We start from the raw sequence: 23,182 nt of genomic DNA, 5'->3' as shown, positions 1-23,182 counted from the left end.
GTAGTTTTTTCTTTTTTTCCTGTCTAATATGTGCATTGCCTTCTTTCTTAGCTAACAACTAGTGAAAAAATGATTCAGCTTTATTTGTAATTGAAATAGATCTAACTTAAAAGAAATTTCAGAGCCACATAAATATTTTCTTACTTTCTCCAATATTTAATCAAAAACACATCCAGTACAGCTTATAATATATTATGCAGCATCTGAAAGTGGGCAGAAACACTTGCTTATGAATTTCCAGTAGAGACAACAAAACTACAAGATCTTCGAATTACAACCATTAGTTAATATAGACTAGACAAACAATTATAACACCCTATATGAGAACATTATACAGAACTACTACAACCACCTCAATATCAAAATATTAGGTAAGCTCCTCCTTTAGAATCTGTTTGTGCAAACAATTATTAAATCTATTCCAAGCACTCTATAATATGTGTATGTATATTCTATCAAGGCTATCATTCTTTCTACAAATGAACAAATAGGAATAAGTAGAACAAATGATTATTTTCATATACAAATCAATCACATGCACACAATATATTTAATGAAATTACATAAAAATTCAAGAGTATAGCTCGAAGAAATAAATTTCTACATGAAATCATTGCAACTGAAATATACTTTAAAATACACACAATAACACAAATCCATGTGCTGAAGAGGCCTAAACTAGTGCGCACTAAAGGGAAGTGCAGTGGCTTTTGATCCATTTATCATTCCATTAAGTTAAAACGTCAAATGTTGCTGTCAAACCAAGAAAAGGTTGAACCCTAAACATATAAATTAATGTTGCTGCATATCTCCTTTTCTTTGAATAATGCAGATTGTGCATGAAAAATCTGGAAGGGGTTGAAAACTAAATTAGTCAAATCAACATAGAAAAGCATCAGTTGATATAATAAACAAGCTACAAATGAGGTTCAGAAACCCAATTCAAGTACCTCATACAGCTCAACTTTTGAAATTTCTATTTTCTCCCCTTCAGCAAACTGAGGAAGATTTTTCTCATTTACTGCCAACCATGGCATAATAGACGTGTATCCTTTGACTGTAACCTGCTGTCCCACACAATGAAAGAATTCTCCACCAACTGAAAATTCAATCTTTGTCCTGGAGTGGTCATCAAGTAGTGCACAATATGGAACAGATTAATTCTATATTTGTTATATGATAGGAACTTCTATTAAAAGCGGAAAAAAGCAAAGAAACTGGAGACAAATATTTCGTACCATGTGACTATAGGAACTGTAGATATCATAGTTTCAATTTAGTGAAGAACTAGCATTTTCTAATGCAATGAGGAACATTCATCTAACCAAGTAATTTCAGCAATTTTCTTTGTTTTTTGGACAAATAAGACGTTATGAATAAATAGAACAGAAATTATGGCAGGTACCAAAAATAGAAGTATAGTTTCAGAAGTTCTTTTTTCATGAAAAAATAAATGCAAAGGATAATTGGTCATGGCCATAACTTATAGCTAGTTCAGCCAGTAAATTCTTTTCACTTAGAAGAACCATTCTTTCTCAAAATTTGAACTATATTACATTGATTTTTTTATTTATATTTGTCCTTTCCAAATATTTAGGATAGTTGTACATGTTAAAACATTTGATGCTTATGCATCTACCTGGTGATTCACTTTGCTGGCTACCTCCTGCTGCCGATAATGGCTTATAGGCACTAATATTCTTGGGTAAAATAACCAAAGGAAAATATACGTTCCAGTCAAAATTTGATAAAGAGATAAAAAGCGCTCCACAAATGTAAGTAACTTATAAGAAAATGACAAGTAGGCTAATTCAAAACTCATATAAACAATCCCACTTCTTCAGAGCAGTTTGATAAATATACCAAGCAGATTTAGAAGAGAATAATATAGTGAAGAAATATCATCAAGAAAAGTCCATTTTGAATGTTAATTATGCAAAGAATATAAAAGTTAAATGCCTAAAAAGTCTTAAAGATGTGGACAAAAAGCATATAGCATTTTTACCTTACGTATTTGCAATCAGGTGAAACAGTTCCCAGAAAATGTTGACAGACATACTGATAAAGTCTCCAAGCATCAATGCCTAGCATGTCCTCTGTAGCTACCCGCATTGGAGTTATGGGAGGATGGTCACCTGCATCTGTCCCTGATCGTGGCTTAACATAACCATCAGATAGCAGTGTCCGCGAATAAGTACCCCATGCTGGATTATTAACTAGGGCTCCAAGTACACCTCTAAAGTCAAATGAAGAAGGATATGTCGTGCTCTCAGTGCGTGGATAGCTGTTGGGGGAGAGGGGGGGTGCAAAGAGAGAGAGAGAGAGACCTGGTTATTAGACTCCAAGGTAACTAAAAGAGAAGCAGCAGAGGGATGAATTATACATGTTCCATAAGAGTTTCATTGGAGGATTTCTAGTATGTAGATCAAAGAACTTCATATTTCGGTGCAATTTCTTTATGCCAATGTCTCACTAATTAATGTCACAAACCCATATGTCCTCACACTACCTTGGTTTCTGGTCTTAATAAAAAAAGAATGCAATTGTATAGGGAAAGATCACATCAACTGGCAAATTATCCTAATCAACATGTACAATTGACATCTGCCCATGGTGAAGGAACATTCAGATTATACTACTACACATATACTCAAGTACATTTCCAATAACCTACATGTTTGGTTCACAAACTGCCACAAAAAATAAAAATTAGAAGAAATTTTTGTGATGTACTGGGTCAAATGAAATCTTTGTTGGTCTAAGTCCTGCAGCTGCCCCTCCAATTCTCTCAACTTGGCTGGGGTCATCTTGTACTAAGATATGGATATGGAGTTAGTCCCTAGTATCAATTCAATGGAGAATTCAATCTCCCTTGGTAGCGGAATGCCCAGTCAGTCTTTTGGAAACACGTTGGTGTACTTGCAAACTATCTGCACCTCTTTGGGTTTAGAAGTCATCTTCTCAACTCCTTGTATGTGGGCTAGGTATCCGCAAGCTCCCCTATCCAGTAGACAAGCAGCCCTCAGAGCTGTGATCATTCTCTTCTCTTGTGGACTACCTCTCGAAACTTGATCCTTACTCTGTTTGGTCTCATTGAGGTAACTGTCTTGGTTTGATAGTCCACCTTGGCCTCATACTTGGATAGTAAATCCATTTCGATATTGATCTCAAAATCTTGGATCTCTAAAAGAATGAGATGCATCAAGAACTTGATGTTCCCAAGACACCCCTTATTGGTTTCTAGAGTCTGCCCCATAGGAGTAGCGATCATTATTTTGTACCCCAATATCTCAAGTTCCACCCCTGGGCCTCTTGCTAAGGCGCATGACATGAATGAATGCGTAGATCCTAAATCTACTAATGCATGTGAAAAGGTATGACAATAAACATGGTACCTTGAATCACAGTAGGGTTGTCATGTGCGCCCTCATTGGTAAAATTGAAGGCTTGACCGTGCTGGATCCTTTTGAACTCCTCCACTTGGTGGGTTGTTCCACCCTCATCGGTTTGGGGCAGTTCATTAAGATATGCTCTGACTGTTTGCAATTGCAGCACACAATCATCTTAGGATTCATGCAATTTTGGAAGAGAGGTCCCTCCTCCCTGCAATTGTAGCAAGTCAAGGAATTTCTACAAAGCTTCCCTGGGTGCTTCTTTTTGCATTTGGGAAATGGCTTGCCCCCACCTTTCTTGAACTCCCTCCCTTAGGGCCCAAATTTTTGTCTGGCCCTGCTAGTGTCTGTCTTGTTTTTAACCGCCACTGTCTTAAGCACTGCAATTCAAGTCAAGTTTGTTTCTGCCGTCATGGCCTTGAAGGCCACATTCGCATAGAATTGTACATACACTACATTAATTGTTTGTTGAAGTTTCAATCATAGTCCCTCTGGAAACCAACGAGCTTTATCAGCCTCATCCTTTTCATACAAAGGCATATATTTAATTAGCCTGGTGAACTCAGCCTTATACTGGGCCATTGACATTTCATTTGCCTATCATAGATTCATGAATTCTCCAACTTTTTCTACTTTCCAACAGGTTGGGAACTACTTTGTGTTGAACACCTACACCTACACCTACTTGAACCTTTCCCAAGTGATGGTTGGGGTTGGTTTCGCTTCATGTTCTGATTCTTCAATCCCTAAGAAAGGTGACAAGGCCTCTAGGGTTTTCTTAGCTCTCTTCCACCATTGTCCTACCTCATCCCGCAACATAAATGTGGCATAACTTTTCTCTCTTCATCACAGTCAATGTGTTTTAGTAGTTTCAACGTCTCTTCCAACCAAAACTCACTCTCACTAGGGTCAAAATTCGCCTTCCCTCATAATATTGGATGGTTTTATTTTTGGTAATATTTGATAGTGTCTGGTCTTCAATTCATGTATTGGAGTCCCTACATGTATTGGAGTCCCAAGAAGCTATTTCCGTTACATTTTAAACACATAAAATATAAACATACAAATTTATTTCCAACTACATTCTAAAGCCCTCTCCCGAGATTAGAAAACTTAACTACTGCAAATCCTAACAGAGAAAACAGATAGTGGACTAATCACTATCCCTTATGTGACATTAGAAAACCAATTAGCTGATGTTCTAACCAAAGGATTATTCACTTCTACATTTCAAGAGATTACTGGCAGGCTGGGAATGGAGGACATCCACTCACCAACTTGAGGGGGAGTGTTGGAATAAAAAAGGAAAATAGAAAGTGTTGGAAATATCACAATCAAGGGATTAGTCAAGCAGACAGCCGTTATAGCTGTAAATGGCAGATTTGGCAGATTCTATAGAGGCAATTAGGATGACTTTTGTGTATATGAGTTGTAATTATGATGACTTTTGTATTCTTTCCTTTTGTTTAAGATTCCTAAGCTGTAATTTATGAGATTATAAATAGAGAATAAACCAAAGGGGCAAGTAGTCTTTGCTTGCTAGTATTCTTACACTATCTCAACAAAAACACAATGGAATTCACCAAAGTACAAGAAAAAAAATTCAAAAACATGTTGTTTTGAAACCTATAACCAATACCTGAAAAGCTATCTCTATTTGTCACTTTATATTGGTGGAGAACAATTGGGAAAAAGTCATACATCAAATTGCTATAGACCGGGGGAGGGGGGGAGACATGAACCTTTTAATCTTCATTAAACAATCTATAGCAACCCAACCTGATAAATCCCTGAGTGTACAAGCGCTCAGCCAATTGCATGGCTAACTGGGGTCCCAAGCCCAATGCACTTGAAGCCACCTGAATTAGTTAGCACAGTACATTCAGTGTCTCAAATGGGGAGATACTAGTTGCATAATGAACTTGCACATATCCTACAGAAATTGGATCCTGTTTACTTCAAAAGAAAAAAGTGGCACACCAAATACTGTGTGGACAGTTAACATTTTTAATTGTAATGATCTCAAATTTATCAACTATTAGTTAACCCAACATGATCCAACAAACATTAACATGATGCATTTGCATCAACAGATAGAAGCATAGATTTTGTAGAGCTATTATAATCATAATCAAATAGAGCAGTTTTCTTTTTGAATTTACAGATGTTAGCATACTCTTTTTCTAAAATGGGATGGCTAAGCAAAATGTCAGAAAGCAAGTTAAAGCATATAAACTCTATCAAATATTGACTTATTTGTGTGTTCAAAATGTATATTGAATATACTGAGCCAAAAAAAAAAATGTACATTGAATATATTTGAGAGAGATAAGAACGTTGTTGAAAAGAGGGTGCAACTAATTTACAAAAAGCAGGGTAAACCATACGAACCCATATATCTATAAGACCAAAACCAAAAAAAAAAAGAGAGAAAGCCCATAAAACCAAAAGAACATAAGGGCCAGATGGATACAACTTGGAAGAATTAAGAAATTGATCCAGACTAGGAAACACTCCCAGGGAAAACTAAACTATATCCATAATGGGGGTCACCCACCTCTCAAAAGGTTCTTCTACATTGCTCTATGTAAATGCTCTTCATCAAATATAGAGGATCCAAGAGCCAAGCTTTCATCACATCCCTCCTCTCAAGACCACCCAAAGGAAAAACAAAATCCAATCCCCCAAATCTCTTGGGACAGCACAATGCCAAGAATGTCAGAAAAGGTCCATCAGTCATGCACAGACAGTAATTAAACTAATCTAATCTCCATCAATAGTCAAATCTTCTCCTGGGCAGCATTCACAGACCATCCTAGATGATAGGCCTATAGGTCAAATGCTCATCCATGAGAAGTTTATCCACCAATCACTCAACGACGCCCCATCGAAGGATTTCACTTAAAACTGCTTGGTTAGGAAACAAGCTAAAATAATAAATCCTCGACAATCTAAATCTGTTTATTATGACAGGAAGGAAGAGTTAAAGCATCATTCTACCAAGTCAACCCCACAACACACCTTGATCGCCATTAGTCACAGTTATGTTCACCGCAAGGGATTCAGAATTCTGTAAAATTATGTACCGAAATCAGAAATGGTTTCTGTTTCCTTTTCCAGCTTTCACTAAACACTGTTTTCCAGACAAACATTGTGCAAAGCTCTGCTGAACTAGTTCCAACAGTTAAAATTTTCAAGCCTGGACTCGGTTTCTATAAGAACAACTTGCAGCAAAACTATCATTAGAAAACACTTATATGGAAGTTAGACATATAAAAACAATAAATGCAAGAAACAACCAATAAGCAAGATGAGTTCAAAGTTTGTTGGATGTTAGCCATTACTCCTTGCTAACTGGAACTAGAAAAAATGAAAGGCCAAGTAACAAAAATAAATGAAAATAATTAACCTCAACTCATTCTCACCTTCAGAAGGTTCACGGTGTTAAGACCAGATGGCCGAGTTTTGCACTCTTGCTTTTGTGATATACCAGTTACTTCCACCATGCCATCCTCCATTATCAACTTGTGAAACATCTCAGCAACCTGAAACAGAAAAATAACTTAAATAAGCAAACAATATCGAGAGAGGTATTAGATGCATATGGTGAGAAGCTAAATCTAATTGTGTTCTTAAATGAAAAGCATGTAAAGCAGGAATAACCTTACATCTAGGTCAAACAGCTTGCAGCGCTCCCACTCCAGCTTAAGTTCATAGCCCTTTAGAATTATGTAAGGATGCACAGCCCAAAACTTTTCTGGCTTAAAAGTAGTGATTTGCAAGTAGCGTTGCACACAAAATCCAAGTGTAGGTGTTTGACATGGTCCATAGCTGAAACAAGGAAAATATATAAACAAATAAAAATAAAAATGCTACAATTCAATCCAAGACAAAAGAGCGCAGAAGAGGATAGCTGGGAAAGTAACTCATTGACAAGCGAAAAAAGTTGATGGCTAAATACTAAATATAGGACCAATCACTATAAGAAAATGCATGAATGAAACAAGAAAATCTTATCCTAAAAGGGAGCCAACCTAATTTGTGTCCAGAAATGCAACACATAATATCATGCTAATTGGATTAGAATAACTAAATTCCTGAAAGAAGAGAGGAAGTAAACTAACCAATTCAACCAAAAAAAAACATGAACAAGCTCAGGTAAAACATGTACAGCATTGGATATAAGAAACATACAATAGCCACAAGCAACAACCAGATTAGTGCCTTGTAAAACAGGTTCTAAAGCTACCTTCTTCTTAAATAGCGGGAAAGAACACAACAGGTTCTAAAGCTACCTTCTTAAATAGCGGATAAGAACACACTAACAATCACAAACCTTAATTCTAATGGGTGGGGACCTTCTTAAAAAGCAGATATTAGAAGAAAAAAGAGAAACTGCGACAGGCTCAGAAGTAGCCAGGTTCTTGTCCGTGAATGGACCAGAAATATTCATGAATAAAATATTTGGGTAGATCATGAGGTTAAGGACCTTGCTTTTTTTATAACATGACAAACAACTAACTCACACAGATAGGTGGCCCTAACGCCCTATTATAGAAGATTCCCAGTTCATTATCTTCTCCATTGCCCCCCTCCCAGATAAAATTCTGCTTCCCCTTTTTATTTTCTTTTTAAAGTACAGAAGCCAACATAATACTAAAGCAAGAAAGGTCTTTGGCTTAAGTCTCACTGCCTCCTCAACTCCAATTGAGCTATTTATGTCAGTCCCTAACAAAGTTATTCATGAGATCCTTAACTTGAATTATCCAATTGAACTGTTATATTCTTTTGTGGAGAAAGGGAATTCTCTTCATACATAATTGACTGTACATAGCAGGAGTATATATATACATACAAGGAGATTCCAAATCACATCCCTAACGGATTGTGATCTCCTAAGAATCATCAATCAATTAAAAATGGAAACAAAGAAAGTCAAAGAAGCTGTAAATCCACCTAGCTGTAATCCTAACTGTAAATAGCCTAGAATAGAGAAGATTTTGAGATTTAAATGCTGAGATATTCGATCATCTACATCTTTCTTTGTCTTTTGTGTCAAATTTGTTGTACAATTTCTCATAAGCTTTTGACCTTACTTCACTGACAGATAGGCACCAATTTGTGTATTTTTTTACAGTTATCATCTTAGTGAAAACACTTGTACACACTATTTTTTTTTTTTTTTTTTTTTGGGGGGGGGGTAAATTATAAACACTTAACAGACACTGTTTCAGCAATATAACAAGTTATCCCTGCTAATTTTCACTCAAATTTTCAGCTAAATGCAACGCATCCCAAGGGCAGGTGTCAAGAATTGGAAGTTCTAATGACCAGCAAGGGCATGGTGCAGGACAAAATTAGTAGAAATGTCTTTACTTTGTAGAAGTGGGATAAAGGCTGGATATGTTGTTGTTGTTGTTGTCGTCTTTACTTTGTAGAATCAGAAACTCAAGGATCGGAAGTAATAAGCAGCAAAAGATTGTGATTTCAGTTTAACATCCCATTATAACCAATTTCCAGCTCCAAATAAATACTTATGGTGGAAAGGGTAAGTATCAAGCCATCCTATTTCTTGATCTGTTAAATTTGGACTTGAAATAATTCACCATATTTCAAATTTTCACATCTTAACTAAAATCACAAATCATTAACTCCAAAGAAATACTATAAAAGTCTGCATCAAAATCAAAATAAGCAATGATAAAAACAAGACAGAATAAAAAAGAGAGAACAGTAAACAGATAGAGAAACGAGATTGATTTAAATAAGCATGTTAAAAGAAAATAGTAAGAGAAATATTATATAGCATATCCACAAAAGAGAAAACTGACGAGATAACTCTAGAATCGAGATTCCCATATTTTCCCTGGAAATAACTAGTCTGATATCGCGTAAATGCAACACCAACTTTCAAGTCTATTTCTTGGCGAGCATCCACAGCCAAAGCCTCATCCTCGTTGGGTTCAATAAGGTTATTCATTGCCTTCATGATATCTTTCTCCGTAACAGAAGAAAACCTCGCACGATAAACTCTTTTACCCTTGTTCGCACGAAATCCAGTGCAATCAATAACTGAAATGAAAATAACAAACTAAAGATAAATAACAGTGCTCAATGCCTTTAAATTTGTGCACTGTTCATGAGCTCAACCACAAAACTAATAGATTGCAGCAAAAAATGTTTTCAACACTCTTTTATCATGCACTTCACCAGTCCTTTAACACATAAATAGATTGGACAATGAAGATTTCCATTCAGCAGTGCTGGTATTGAAAAAACAGACGCATCAGATTAACTCAAGATTCATAGTCTAAGGAGGGCTGGAAACAACATTATGTGAGATGCTCAAAAGTAAGCTCTTGCTCTACAGGATACTAGTGAGCAAATATATATATATATATATATAAATAAATAAAGGCGCTTCCTAGTAAATATTTTTAAGTGTATATAAGTAATTATGGCTGTATTTAGCAAGTATGTGTGTGTTCCTATATAGATGTATGTTTCTGTATTTTTCCATGATTCGGTTTCTTTCTTTTCTTTATTGTCTCATTTAAGTTGTAGTACAGTATAGTATTTCTGTACCTCGCACATTACTTACATTAATCACCAATGTCGTCTCTTCCCTCTATCTCTTCTTCCTTCTTCTGTCTTTCTTTTTCATTTTTATTTTACTGGAAATTTAACTTGATCCCAACATGACGTGTGGATGATCTAGTGGTAAAATTGGAAAGCTAGAATTCATATAACTGACCCCACATAGTGGGATAAAGGGTTGATAAGTTGTTGTATCATAACTTGATCCCACGTTCATTATTCTCAGTTAGCAAAAAAAGAATCGAGATAATTTCAAATATTAGCCCACAAGCCATAAGTTTACATATTTATTATATATATTCATTTCGATAATAGATTATAAACAATTTCCCTTTAAATCTGTTTGGTACTACAAACCTAGTTCCCACAGATTAAAGTAGAGAAATAACTTTGAACTGAACTTGAGGTCAACAACCATGAACACTTTATAATAATGAAAATGGGATACCTTCAAAGCATATGTTTTCTCCTTCCCGATCACAGTCCAACCATAAGACCAGATGACTATAACCATGAGCTTCTTGGCTTAAATGCCTGCAGATAGCAGCCTTATTTCCAGGAATTAAAAGTGAGCAAATATATCTTTAAAATAAAAGAAAAAAAAGGAAAGACAAAAGAAGATGGAAACAATTCTAAGAACCAAAACTCAAAACAATTCATAAATGTTTAAATAAAAAGTATACCCAATTCTACAAGCAAGCAAGAACCACTAGAAGAGTATAATTTTCACAAAAAAATAAGCAGACACTATAAGTTTGGTATAAGATCAAGGATGAAGCTCCTTGACCAAACAATTAGACCTAGAGGCATAAACAAAAAAATAATTCAATAGAAGAACATCAAATTACCGCTAACAGCATTATTATGAGTTATGCAAGAAACAAAGTAAAAATTGGCTTGTAATATATACTATCTCAAGATGAGGATTAATATGCCCAATCAGTGAAGTCTTTGCTAAACACTTATGATGCACGTATGGCTTGTAAAAAGATATACACAGCACCAAATGGAGAAAAAACTAAGAGAGAGAATTTTTTCATAGAAAAGTAGCAAGAAACTCCAGGATTAATAAGCACCAAATGGCACTAGTAGTCACATGTGAACTAAATTTGCTGGTCAATCTTGACGGGTTTCATTAAGTGTATGGCTCAGCAAATCCATATATGTAACTCTAAACAGAAGTGAATTTTTTAGATCACTTTATTTTAACTAAGTGCTGCGCATAAAATTGAAAACATAAGTATAACATAAGTATAACACGAGGAAGTTGCATATTCATAGTAAAACAAAACTCAGTCTACAAGAAAAGAAAAAACAAAGCACACCTTCGGATTTGATTCCGCCTTACGAATTGGAGCTTCGAAAAGATCAAGAGGATCAGTGACTGTCCAGTCTTGAAAAGCTGCTGGAAAATCCACACTAGACTTGCACAAATAAAAAATTTAAAGTTCAGGGCTCATTCAACTAAATGTATGAAACTCAGCCAGTAAACCATCAATTTCTATATGAATTAAATTCTGAGTTTCAACTAAAAACTGGTGAATTGGAGTTAGCTCACATTCCCATAGGTTGCATATCTTTTGGACTAGATGCAAGAATGGAAAATCTAATATTTAAATAGTATGAGGGTCTGGGAATCACATCATGTGATTGCTCAGAGACAGATATAATTTACTTATAGAGATTGTCAAATGAAGAAGCAAGTTCCAACGTTATATGTGCAGAAGAAACAAGGGAGAGGGGGACGAACTCTCCTAGTATCAGCATGTTTTATCTTTTCTATGAGTTTAACCTTAGGCCAGAAGTTCTTTATTGGAAAAGAAAGATAAAAGTAAACCAAGGGAAATGTTTATTAGGAATTTATATTAATTTATCATTTATCTAATTGCCCGTTTCAAGAACAGAGCATTATGTTATGATATAATAAAAAATAATGCAGGACAGTTCAAGATTTATTTACAGCCATAAACAACACCATTCAGACTTCATGCACTGAAAGGTATTCTATTACAAAAGATTCAACCACGTTTTGAGGTGCAAAATAGATAATCCTTGATGAGCATGTGAAACATTCTTTTGAGAATAAAATTTGGGAAGCATTCCATAATCAATGTGACATCACAAATATTAAAAAGGGGTTAAAGAATCACATTCAGAGAAGGTAATACAAATCAAAAAACTTTGACATGGTGGAATTTCAACTTTGCAAAGATATTCACATGGAGAAACAGAAAAAAAAAATAAGTTTGCAGCCAAGGATATGTATGATGCAAACACATTATACAACAATTAAAATCAGATTGCACAATTATATATAAACAGAAGTAGTTACTAAAAAACAACAAGTATATAACTAGAAGTAGTGTTTAATCATGGTCCTGATGTTGATGGGGGTAGACCTGAAAACATGCCCAATAACTGATGTCACTTTATAATGTGCAGAAGAAAATCCCAGAAGAGTTCCATCAAATTCATGGACCTCAGTACTGCCCCTTCGGGTTGACATCTGTAGCAAAATATGTTTGTCAAATTAGTTTTTACCTTCAACTCATCATGAAAAAGGCAGCGTTGAAATAAATAGAGAACAACTCACTGAAAGAATTTGCAGGTGGAATAAAAAAAAAAGATGCATTGTGAAGACATTTGTGTTAGATTAGCTTATGTACTTAGGTTCAATTTCTTGTATAAATCTGTTAGCAAAAGTTCTTCTATTGTAATGTTTTTTCTTTTCTGGTTTTTATAGCCGTCCATTAAATAAATGGGTTTCCGGTCAGTTAGGGCAGTCGGTTGTAACTGCCTTGCCCGCCTCTATCCTTTATAAATAGAGGCTGGGAAAACTCGGTATTGTAAGGGTGAAATCTCGGGATATCTTGTAAGGGTGTGCGGGTGAGCTAGGCTGAGAGTTTTGTACTTCTCTTGGGGTGTTCTTCTCTTGGCAGTCTAGGGTTTTAGATTCGGGAAGAAGAAAAGACTTTTCTAGTTCATGTAATTGCTGTAAAGATTGTCAAGATAGTGGAGATTTCATAGGCCTAAGGCAGTCTGGATGTAGGTCTCATTTATGAGACTGAACCAGGATAAATTTAGTGTGTTTACTGCTATTTTTCTATTCCTAGTCTCTATATTTCTATCGGGTGATTGTGTGTTCCAAATAAGAGGTATGGCAGTGAGATCTTGAGGGCTAGATTGCAGCGAGTGTGTGAATGTGTGTCGGTCTTAAAAAGACTACAATCGTGAATGTGTATCAAGATTTTTCAAGATTCTCAAGAAACCAGAATCGGCTCTGGTAGGCGATCATGGCACCCTCATCGGCCACTCGATATGATGTGGAGAAGTTTGACGGCAGCAACGATTTTGGCCTCTGGCGGATCAAAATGGAAGCCCTGCTGTGTAGTCTAGGTTTGGAAAAAGTAATCGAACAAGAGGTAACTACCGAGGGAAGCTCTGAAGGTAAGGATCCTAAAACCATATCTTTAGAGGATAAGGAAATAAACAAGAAAGCATACAGCATGCTTATCTTGAGTCTTGGAGACAAAGTTCTCTGAGAAGTTTCAAAATTAAAAACAGCCACTGAAATCTGGAAGAAATTGGAGTCTCTTTATTTAAAGAAGACTTTATCCAGTAGGCTGTATTTAAAGGCCAAATTCTTCACATATAAGATGCAAGAAAATCAGAAACTTCAAGAGCATCTAGATGAATTCAATAAGCTATGTCTTGACTTAGAGAATATAGGAGTAAACTATGAGGACGAAGATAGAGCCCTAGTTCTTCTTTATTCTCTGCCTAAGTCTTATGAAAACTTTGTAGACATCCTGCAACACGGTAGGGACAAACTATCGTTAGAAGATGTAATAGGATCCCTAAACTCAAAGGAATTGAGAATAAAAATGGAAATAAAAACCACCCCCAGTGATGCCCTAACCGTAAGGTCTAGGAGTACCAAAAAGGACTCAAAAGGAAAAAGGGGAAAGTCTAGATCAAAGTCTAGAAATGGAAAGGGTCCTATTAAGTGTTACTACTGCCAGGAGGAAGGGCATATCAAGAGATACTGCCATAAAAGAAAGAAAGACATGGCTGAAAAGAAAACATCCGATGGTGGAGCAAACTTAGCTGACCTTGGATATGACAGTTCAGAGGCCTTGACTATCACAGAAATAGCTGGAAGTAACAGTTGGGTGATGGATTCGGGTTGTTCATTTCACATGACCCCTAGGAGGCATTGGCTGCAAAATTATAGAGAAATTAATGGGGGTAAGGTCTTGCTGGGCAATGACCATGAGTGCAGGGTTATAGGAGTGGGAGATGTGAGGTTAAGGATGAATGATGGCTCGGTTTTGACTCTCTCAGCAGTTAGGCATGTGCCTGATCTCAAGAGGAACTTGGTTTCCCTTGGAGAATTAGACAGAAATGGCCTAAAATTCAAAGGAAAGACAGGAGCCATAACAGTGGCCAAAGGGTCACTGGTCTGCATGAAAGCAAAATTGCAGAATGGCATTTATATCCTACAAGCCTCCACCTTAAGTGGTGAGGCTGCAGCAGTAAGTAGCAAATCCCAAGATTTGGCTAAATTGTGGCATCTAAGGATGTCACATATAAGTGAGCAAGGGCTCAAGGAGTTAGCTAAACAAGGGATCTTAGAAAATAACCAAGTCTCAGTTTTATCCAAATGTGAGTCTTGCATCTATGGAAAGGCAGCAAAACTTAGGTTTAATAAGACTACCACTCACTCATCTAAGTCCACCTTAGATTACATACACTCGGATCTGTGGGGACCAGCCCAAACCCCAACCCATGGAGGATCTAGATACTTCCTTTCTATTATAGATGATTATTCTAGAATGTTGTGGGTTTATGTGCTAAAATCTAAAGATCAAACTTATGGGACCTTTAGAAACTGGAAGACAATGGTAGAAACTCAAATGGGCAAGAAAATTAAAACCATTAGGACAGATAATGGATTGGAATTCTGCAATAAGGAATTTAATGAAATGTGCAAAGAAAATGGCATAATTAGGCACCTAATAGCCCCTGGAAACCCCCAGCAAAACGGGGTGGCTGAGAGGATGAATCAGACAATATTAGAAAGGGTAAGATGCATGTTATTCCATGCACACCTTCCAAAAACTTTCTGGGGGGAAGCAGTTTCTACTGCAGCCCATATACTCAACCAAACCCCATCTAAAGCCATAGACTTGCAAACTCCCTATGAGAAATGGACAGGCCATAAGCCAAACCTTGCCCACCTTAGGGTGTTTGGGTGTTTAGCCTATGCTCATGTGAAGCAAGGCAAACTTGAACCTAGGGCTAGGAAATGTCTCTTTATAGGTTATCCAACCGGTGTGAAGGGATACAAACTATGGAACCTTGAACAAGAAGGACCTAGGACAATAATCTCTAGGGATGTAACTTTTGATGAGTCATCTACCATAAGTCTAAGCTCAAATGAAACCCAGAAGCATATAGATGAGAAGAACGACTCTATGAAGGTAGACATTCAAGGTATAGAGCCTGAAATGAATGACACAGAACCTGAACCAGTTCTGTACCTAAATGATCAGGTCCAAGAGGAAGATCAGGGTGCTGAAACATCTCAATATGAGGAAGAAGAAGCTGACAGTGATGCTGATTCCAGCATTGGTGATCAGCCAAACCCAAATAGGTATAGTGTGGCTAGAGATAGGCAACCTAGAGTCCGCAGGCCACCTCTTAGGTTTGGTTACTCAGATTTAGTAGCCTATGCTTTATATAGTGCCTCCAAAATTTCTGATGAAGAGTCCCAGTCCTATGACCAAGCTATAGCTTCTAAGCATTCCCAAAAATGGATAGAAGCCATGAAATCAGAAATATCTTCTCTTATGAAAAACCAAACCTGGGAACTGGTAGAAAAACCGAAAGGGAAGAGGATTGTAAGCTGCAAATGGCTTTACAAAATAAAAGAAGGAACGGATGTAAATTCTAAGCCTAGATTCAAAGCTAGGCTAGTTGCTAGAGGATTTACCCAAGTCCAAGGGGTTGATTACAATGAAGTTTTCTCCCCAATTGTAAGGCATACATCAATTAGGGTTTTGCTGGCCATCACTGCCCAATTAGACTTGAAATTGGAGCAGATGGATGTTACCACAGCTTTCCTACATGGAGAGTTGGAAGAAAAGATATATATGAACCAACCTAGAGGTTTTGAAGTCAAGGATAAGGTGGAGAAAGTTTGTTTGCTCAAAAAGTCTCTCTATAGGCTCAAACAATCTCCTAGACAGTGGTATCGCCGATTTGATACTGTTATGATAAGCCAAGGATATTCAAGATGTTCCTATGATTGTTGTGTGTATCTTAAGCACATATCCCCTAGCATTTCAATATACTTACTACTCTATGTGGATGACATGCTTATTGCAAGTCAATCCCATAAAGAAATTCAGCAACTAAAGCAGAAATTAAAAGCTGAATTTGAAATGAAGGAGCTAGGTGAGGCTAGGAAGATTCTAGGGATGGAAATCTCTAGGGATAGGCAGCATAGAAAATTATTTCTATCTCAAAAATCATATATAGAAAAGTTGCTATCTAGGTTTGGTATGGCTGTTTCAAAACCAGTAAGTGTGCCATTTGCCCCACACTTCAAATTAACCTCAAAACAGTCCCCTAAAAATGAGGAGGAAAGGAGAGAAATGGAGAAGATTCCATACTCAAATGCTGTAGGCAGCCTGATGTATGGAATGGTTTGCACCCGGCCCGACCTAGCTCATGCAATGAGTGTAGTTAGCCGCTTCATGGCAAACCCAGGTAGATCCCATTGGATGGCTGTAAAATGGATGCTTAGATACCTAAGGGGCACCAGCAAAAATGTGTTGTCCTATGGTGGAGCCAAAATAGGAGAAAAACCTAGTATTCTAGGCTTCTCAGATGCAGATTACGCTGCAGACCTTGATAAACGTAGGTCCACAACCGGTTACATTTTTAAGTTGTGGAATTCCTCTATTAGTTGGAAGTCCAGCCTCCAACATGTGGTAGCTTTATCCACTACCGAGGCAGAATACATAGCTGTTGCTGATGCAATTAAAGAGGCTATATGGCTTAAGGGGCTAGTAGGAGAGCTTCTAGGTTTAGAGGTTAAAGTCACTTTGATGTGTGATAGTCAAAGTGCTATACATTTATCAAAGAACCAGGCTCACCATGAGAGGACAAAACACATAGACATTAGATATCATTTCATTAGGGATATCATTGAAAATAAACTTGTGAATCTAATCAAAGTTGCAGGAGAATATAATGCTGCAGATATATTCACCAAAGCTGTTCCAGTTTCAAAGCTTCAGCAACATATCAAGCAGCTGGATCTTATTCCAGATCAGATTGAAGATGGAGCAGCTGTACAGGAAGCTAAAGTACAGAAAATCTAATCCAAATTGGTGGAGAATTGTGAAGACATTTGTGTTAGATTAGCTTATGTACTTAGGTTCAATTTCTTGTATAAATCTGTTAGCAAAAGTTCTTCTATTGTAATGTTTTTTCTTTTCTGGTTTTTATAGCCGTACATTAAATAAATGGGTTTCCGGTCAGTTAGGGCAGTCAGTTGTAACTGCCTTGCCCGCCTCTATCCTTTATAAATAGAGGTTGGGAAAACTCGGTATTGTAAGGGTGAAATCTCGGGATATCTTGTAAGGGTGTGCGGGTGAGCTAGGCTGAGAGTTTTGTACTTCTCTTGGGGTGTTCTTCTCTTGGCAGTCTAGGGTTTTAGATTCGGGAAGAAGAGAAGACTTTTCTAGTTCATGTAATTGCTGTAAAGATTGTCAAGATAGTGGAGATTTCATAGGCCTAAGGCAGTCTGGATGTAGGTCTCATTTATGAGACTAAACCAAGATAAATTTGGTGTGTTTACTGCTATTTTTCTATTCCTAGTCTCTATATTTCTATCGGGTGATTGTGTGTTCCAAATAAGAGGTATGGCAGTGAGATCTTGAGGGCTAGATTGCAGCGAGTGTGTGAATATGTGTCGGTCTAAAAAGACTACATGCATGTATACCAAAATTCCCAACATCCCAATTACTGGTTAATTTCCCTTTAAGAAAGTTAAAATTTTCCCTCTATATCCTAGTAAAGAATACATGTAATGCCACATAACAAAAAGATATGCACAGTGATAGTGACTTAGGGGGCCAGCTATGACTACCACAAGGATATCATTATCCCCCGTTAGGCTTTATACCTGGCAGGCAATGTTACAAATAGCTAGGAAGGCCAACATTAGGCAATGTAGTGTAGCCCATGTGCTGGTACATTGAAACTAGGCCACAGACGTGCCATCAATGACACACATTAGCAATGGAGAAGACAGTCAGTGTGATATTTTGCATGTCATGTGCTGTGTATGGGACTTGTGCTAGGGTTCAGCCTCGTCCTAGCAGTCATGAAGCTTGCTTTGCATTCACCCCACTAGGGATCACTACTTCCGCAGTAATGGCATCTTGAAAAGCCAAAAAAAAGGATGCAGTTTGGCCACAAATCTCAACTTTCCAAATCCAACCAATGCCACCATCCATGGAACCCGCTAGTAAAGGAGCAATTCTATGATCTCAAACACCCAATTGATGCCATTAGTTAGAGAACCCTGTCAACAATGGAGCACTTCTATGATTCAAGAGGATATTTATGCTTCACACATGTGGTTGTTTGTACAACAATTGCCACCATGAAACATAAGAAACAAGCCATAATGCATGCTTTAGCAATTCAGTGTAGTCAGCACCAGAGAACCCTTCATATCACCCTAGAAGACCTAGAAGTAATACCCACCAAAAAGAAAGTAACCAAAGCTAGCCCTAGAGCTACTTGCTTCACAATCAAAAGAGCAATTGAACCGCCAATATCCATGTCAAAGTGGGAGTCCTTCAACACCAACCCATTGGCACTAACCAAATAGCTCTATACTGTTCCATTAATCATTTCGTTCAAATTATCTACCTACATAATAAAGCATAAGAGATGGCAAATAACCATGACTAAACCTTTTAGAAGTCCAAAAGAAGCCTAAAGTGTCCTAACTCATGGTGTCACCATATAAATGCATCTTTAATATGTTCCTACAATTTTCACCAAAAATTCATCCTTTCCAACAAACATAATATTAAATTCCAACTTCAATCATAATAAGCATGCTCTACATTCAATTTTGCTATCATCTCTGGCTGCCCACTTCTCAACCTCCAATATAAAATTTCAGTGGCCAACAACACCACCTCTAGAATATAAAACTAAGAAAAATCCAATAATATATCCTCCTCCTCCACGTTTGCTTGCTAAACAAACAAAAAGTTAAGAACGAGAGAGAAGAAAGAAGGCAACAAAAATGGGCGGCGAAAGGGGGGAGAAAGAATTTGTCGTGTAACGTAACTAAAAGCAATAGATTCAAGGTAAAATGGGATGAAATTGCTTAGTCTCTTCTGATTCCATATTGCCCGACAGGTAAATCATTGCTGAAACTGCAAGAGACATTTTTCTCTTCTGCCAAATCAAAATCAGTTAGTTGGGGAAGACATTTATATACGAACTCTGCTGTTGAAGCCCATTATTTCTTAAATTTTCTTCTCGTTGTGCCATAAAATTCTCAAGCGTCCACATAGGAGTATTTCGGTCATTAAGCCCAAAGCGGGCGGACCCTAGAAGTGGTCCCGAGCCTAGACGTGTTTACCAAGGAGAAATCGCGATTAGCTAGCAAAAGGATTAGTGGTAATGGCCGTTAAGTGAATATCCAAAGTTTGGGAGCAAAAGTGGCATAAGGCAGGGGGGGGGGGGGGGGGGGGGGGGGAGAGAGGGGGTCTCCCCTATAAATAGCATGGTCAAAATAGTCAAAAGGGGGCTGTTTCTAGAAGGCCAAAGCTCTCTCTCTCTCTCTCTCTCTCGACAAGAAAATGGTCCTCTCAAAGAGGTCTAAAAGTCTCTCGGAGAGGACAGCAAGTCTCTCGAAGAGAGCTAGAAGTCTCTCGGAGAGGTCTGGAAGTCTCTCAAAGAGGGCAGCAAGTCTCTCGGAAAGGGCAGCAAGTTTCTCGGAGAAGGCAACAATGTCTAGAGTTATCCTTTGCCAACCCGGGGCTTTGCCCGATAGACCGCCTAGAGGCCAAGAACCTGCTTCGGCAGCCCGCCTAGAGGCTAACCTTCTCCCGAATGACCCCCTACACAGTCCGACCCTCCGAAAGGGATTCTTCTTAAGCCCATTCGATTGCTACTAACATGCAGGTCTATCCCCAACTCCTTCCAACATTACTATGACTGACCCTCTCTTGTCGAGAAGGTACGACTATCTTATACTCTATGATAACATCCTTTATCTATTTATCGCACTACTTTCCTACTTGTACTAACTTAAGCATCGAAGGGTATACACGGGTGAGGAATCCCCGCGTGCCTTCTAACATATTCTTGTGAGCGCAATTATGCCCCAGGTGCCTGAGAAGCCACTATCTGATGGAGTAAACCACTACTGAAAGTGTCCTCAAAGGTCTATCTACGACCCCAACCAAGATATCGCGGACAGGAGCTACCCAACGCCCATCTCCACTAGCAAACTCTTGCCAGCTGTTCATCTCGCTCTACCTCGTCTCCAGATCTCCCGCATTACAAATTTCAATTGTTTTATTTTGGCAATAACACTTTTGGTTGACAAGTTACCCACACACATCCCTACACAAAAATTCTAAGCACACATTAAAAAAAAAAAAAAAAAGGAAAAACGTAATTGCTATCCTTTCGTTTAACCATGTTTAAACTGGGCAACAATCAGTTCGTTTCACTTACCAGTTAAACTTACAAGACAATCAGAAACGTATAAATGTCAGAAAATAGATTGAAATAGAGAAAGAAAGGTGTCTCTTACTCGGCCAGCAGAGAGAACAGAGGCGATGGACAGTGCAATACTCGGCTTCTCTGCTACCTTCGATTAGTTCCAAAGATGAATAAGTAAATGGAAAAAACATAAACGTCCCGGAACCAAAATAACGAACAGTTAAATTAGATTTCTTCGCTTTTAGGGTTTCTCACCATGAGAACTTTCGTAGCCATGTCTCTGTGGGTGCGTTCGCCCGAGGAAGCGGCAAACCTATTGCATCTTCACTGTTTCTCTCGCTTATTTCTCCGTTTCGTCGAGGATCTCCCGGCTTCTTCCCCAAGTTTACGCTTGGGTGAGTTGCACCAACCTCTTAACACGGTGGAGCAAGGGGCAGGGTAAAATTCCCCACAGTTATCTTTCTGTAAATTACACTGGTGCCCCTGAGGTTAGTTCTAATTCGAAAGTTCCTGTATTGATTTTGAAAAATTATAGGACACCCAAATCTTTCTGTAAATTACTTAAATTTTCTGTTCTCGGAAATTTTAGGTTTAATACAATTTGAAGAGTCACAAAATTTTACAACTTGCTCAGTTATTTAAAATATATTTTTTAAATTTTTTAACTTAAATTTGACAAATAAATACGTCATAATTTTTATGTTTTAAAAATCAATAGCTTTTAATTTTAAAATAAATTTAGAAAACATATATTGAAAGCTTTACAATTTATAATATGAAATTAATTTATAATTAGAGATTTAATCACCGGATAAATATGAGTTAAAAATTATAATATATTTTTTATAATAATTGAATAAGTTATTATAATTTTTGTTTATTTTAATATAAATGATATTTTTTAATAATTATTGTTGTTGTCAAAATACAACAATTAAAATTTGTGATGTGGGGTCCACTCGAGCTTGTTGTCGGGTGAGATTAGGTTGCCGTAAAAGATATCGTCTCAAGGAAATTTGCCGCTAGAATGCTTGTCACAAGGATTCGCCATTAACTCTTGCTACGAGCTGTTGCTATTAACTTTTGTCACTAGCTCTTGCCACAAGCACTTGCCATAAGTTATTGTCACAAGCTCTTTCCGCTAGCTTTTGCCACAAACTCTTATCACTAGCTCTTGCAACTAGCTATTGCCACAAGTTTTTTGCCTTTGTCGTTAGGTCTCTATGCAAGCTTTTTCTTTTGTTACGAGGTCTCGCCACAAGCTTTTTCCTTTGCTGCAATAATTTGACCCTGTTGATGCTAAAAAAATGGGTTAGAGAGCTCACGGGAATGTTCTCCCACGAAAACCCTCTGATGCCAAAGTCAATCTTGGATTCCAATGACTATTCGTGAAAATAGTAAAAGTGCATTCAAAGTGATAAAATTTACTGAAGTTGGAAGTCCTCGTTAATGTCTTATAGCTGGGTATTTATAGGGCACGATTCTCAATGGTGCTTGGTGCTGACACGTGTCATTTGTTGAATGAACCATGTTCAAGGCGTGTGACTATGATCAAGTCTTTGATACAAGGTCTTGCCACAAGACTTGTCGTTAAGTTTTGCCTTTGCCATAAGGTCTCCCTACAAAATTTTACCTCCGCCACAAGCTCTAATCGCAATATTTTGCTTTCGCTACAAGGGGGCTCGCGGCACACTTCTGCAAAGCTGCTGCCGCAAATAGGGCTCGTGGCACACTGTTGCAAAGCCCTTGCCGCAAATGAGCTTGTGGCACATTGTCACGAATGTTTTTATTTTTTCTTTAAAAATTCTTATTTTTTCTTGACCTATTTTCTATGACACAACAATTACAAAATATAACACTTGGTTTTCAAAATATAAAATATCAACTTTCAATATCTTAATTATAAAAAATATAAAATAAACGAAACTGTTATATGTATTATATAACATGTTATGTTATCACATCAACGAGATACTCAAATTAAATTTAATATATAAATATAGTATTTAATTATTTAATAATTTAAAAAATTGATATTTAATTCTCACTATGAAAAAAGATCCAGTTTAAAAAAAAATATAAAAATATTTATAAAAAAACTTATATTTTATTAAAAAACCTAAAATTTTCATAAATAATGATTAAAAATATTAAAAAATACCTAAATTCGTAAAAGAATGCCTAAAAATAAAATGTATAAAATAAAATTTAGATATTTTTTGATTATTTTTATGCATTTTTATGAAATTTGGGTTTTTTATTATTTTTATGAAATTTAAGTATTTTCTTTGAATATTTTTAGGTATTTTTATAAATTTTAGTTTTTTTGTATATTTTTAGGTATTTTTATGAAATATAGAATTTTTTTAGGTTTTTATGAAATTTTTAAATTTTTTATGAAATATAGGTTTTTTTATTAAATT

At 36.9% G+C, this 23,182-nt stretch overlaps 1 protein-coding gene across 2 annotated transcripts in view; it reads right to left on the bottom strand.

Annotated features, from left to right (window-relative positions):
* LOC127799127 (DNA topoisomerase 3-beta) overlaps nucleotides 1-21,171 on the bottom strand; it is a 74,345-nt gene extending 53,174 nt beyond the window's left edge. The window contains exons 1-11 of one of the 2 annotated variants that reach the window (XM_052332869.1): nucleotides 21,015-21,171; nucleotides 20,851-20,907; nucleotides 12,389-12,495; nucleotides 11,315-11,408; nucleotides 10,438-10,537; nucleotides 9,224-9,464; nucleotides 7,061-7,223; nucleotides 6,818-6,937; nucleotides 5,172-5,251; nucleotides 2,006-2,284; nucleotides 951-1,119 (exon numbers count right to left, since the gene is read on the bottom strand). In XM_052332869.1, the coding sequence (XP_052188829.1) occupies nucleotides 951-1,119; nucleotides 2,006-2,284; nucleotides 5,172-5,251; nucleotides 6,818-6,937; nucleotides 7,061-7,223; nucleotides 9,224-9,464; nucleotides 10,438-10,537; nucleotides 11,315-11,408; nucleotides 12,389-12,495; nucleotides 20,851-20,907; nucleotides 21,015-21,035 (1,431 nt within the window). In that variant the 5' untranslated portion in view covers nucleotides 21,036-21,171. Of the gene's footprint in view, nucleotides 1-950; nucleotides 1,120-2,005; nucleotides 2,285-5,171; nucleotides 5,252-6,817; nucleotides 6,938-7,060; nucleotides 7,224-9,223; nucleotides 9,465-10,437; nucleotides 10,538-11,314; nucleotides 11,409-12,388; nucleotides 12,496-20,850; nucleotides 20,908-21,014 lie in introns of those variants that run through there. The other variant, XM_052332870.1, reaches the window with a different exon arrangement.
* Nucleotides 21,172-23,182: the final 2,011 nt, after the last annotated feature.

Source organism: Diospyros lotus, chromosome 4, assembly GCF_014633365.1.
Source record: "Diospyros lotus cultivar Yz01 chromosome 4, ASM1463336v1, whole genome shotgun sequence".
NCBI classification, from domain to species: domain Eukaryota; kingdom Viridiplantae; phylum Streptophyta; class Magnoliopsida; order Ericales; family Ebenaceae; genus Diospyros; species Diospyros lotus.
The sequence above is the reverse complement of the archived record's forward strand: the minus strand, read 5'-3'. Positions and strand labels throughout refer to the sequence as shown.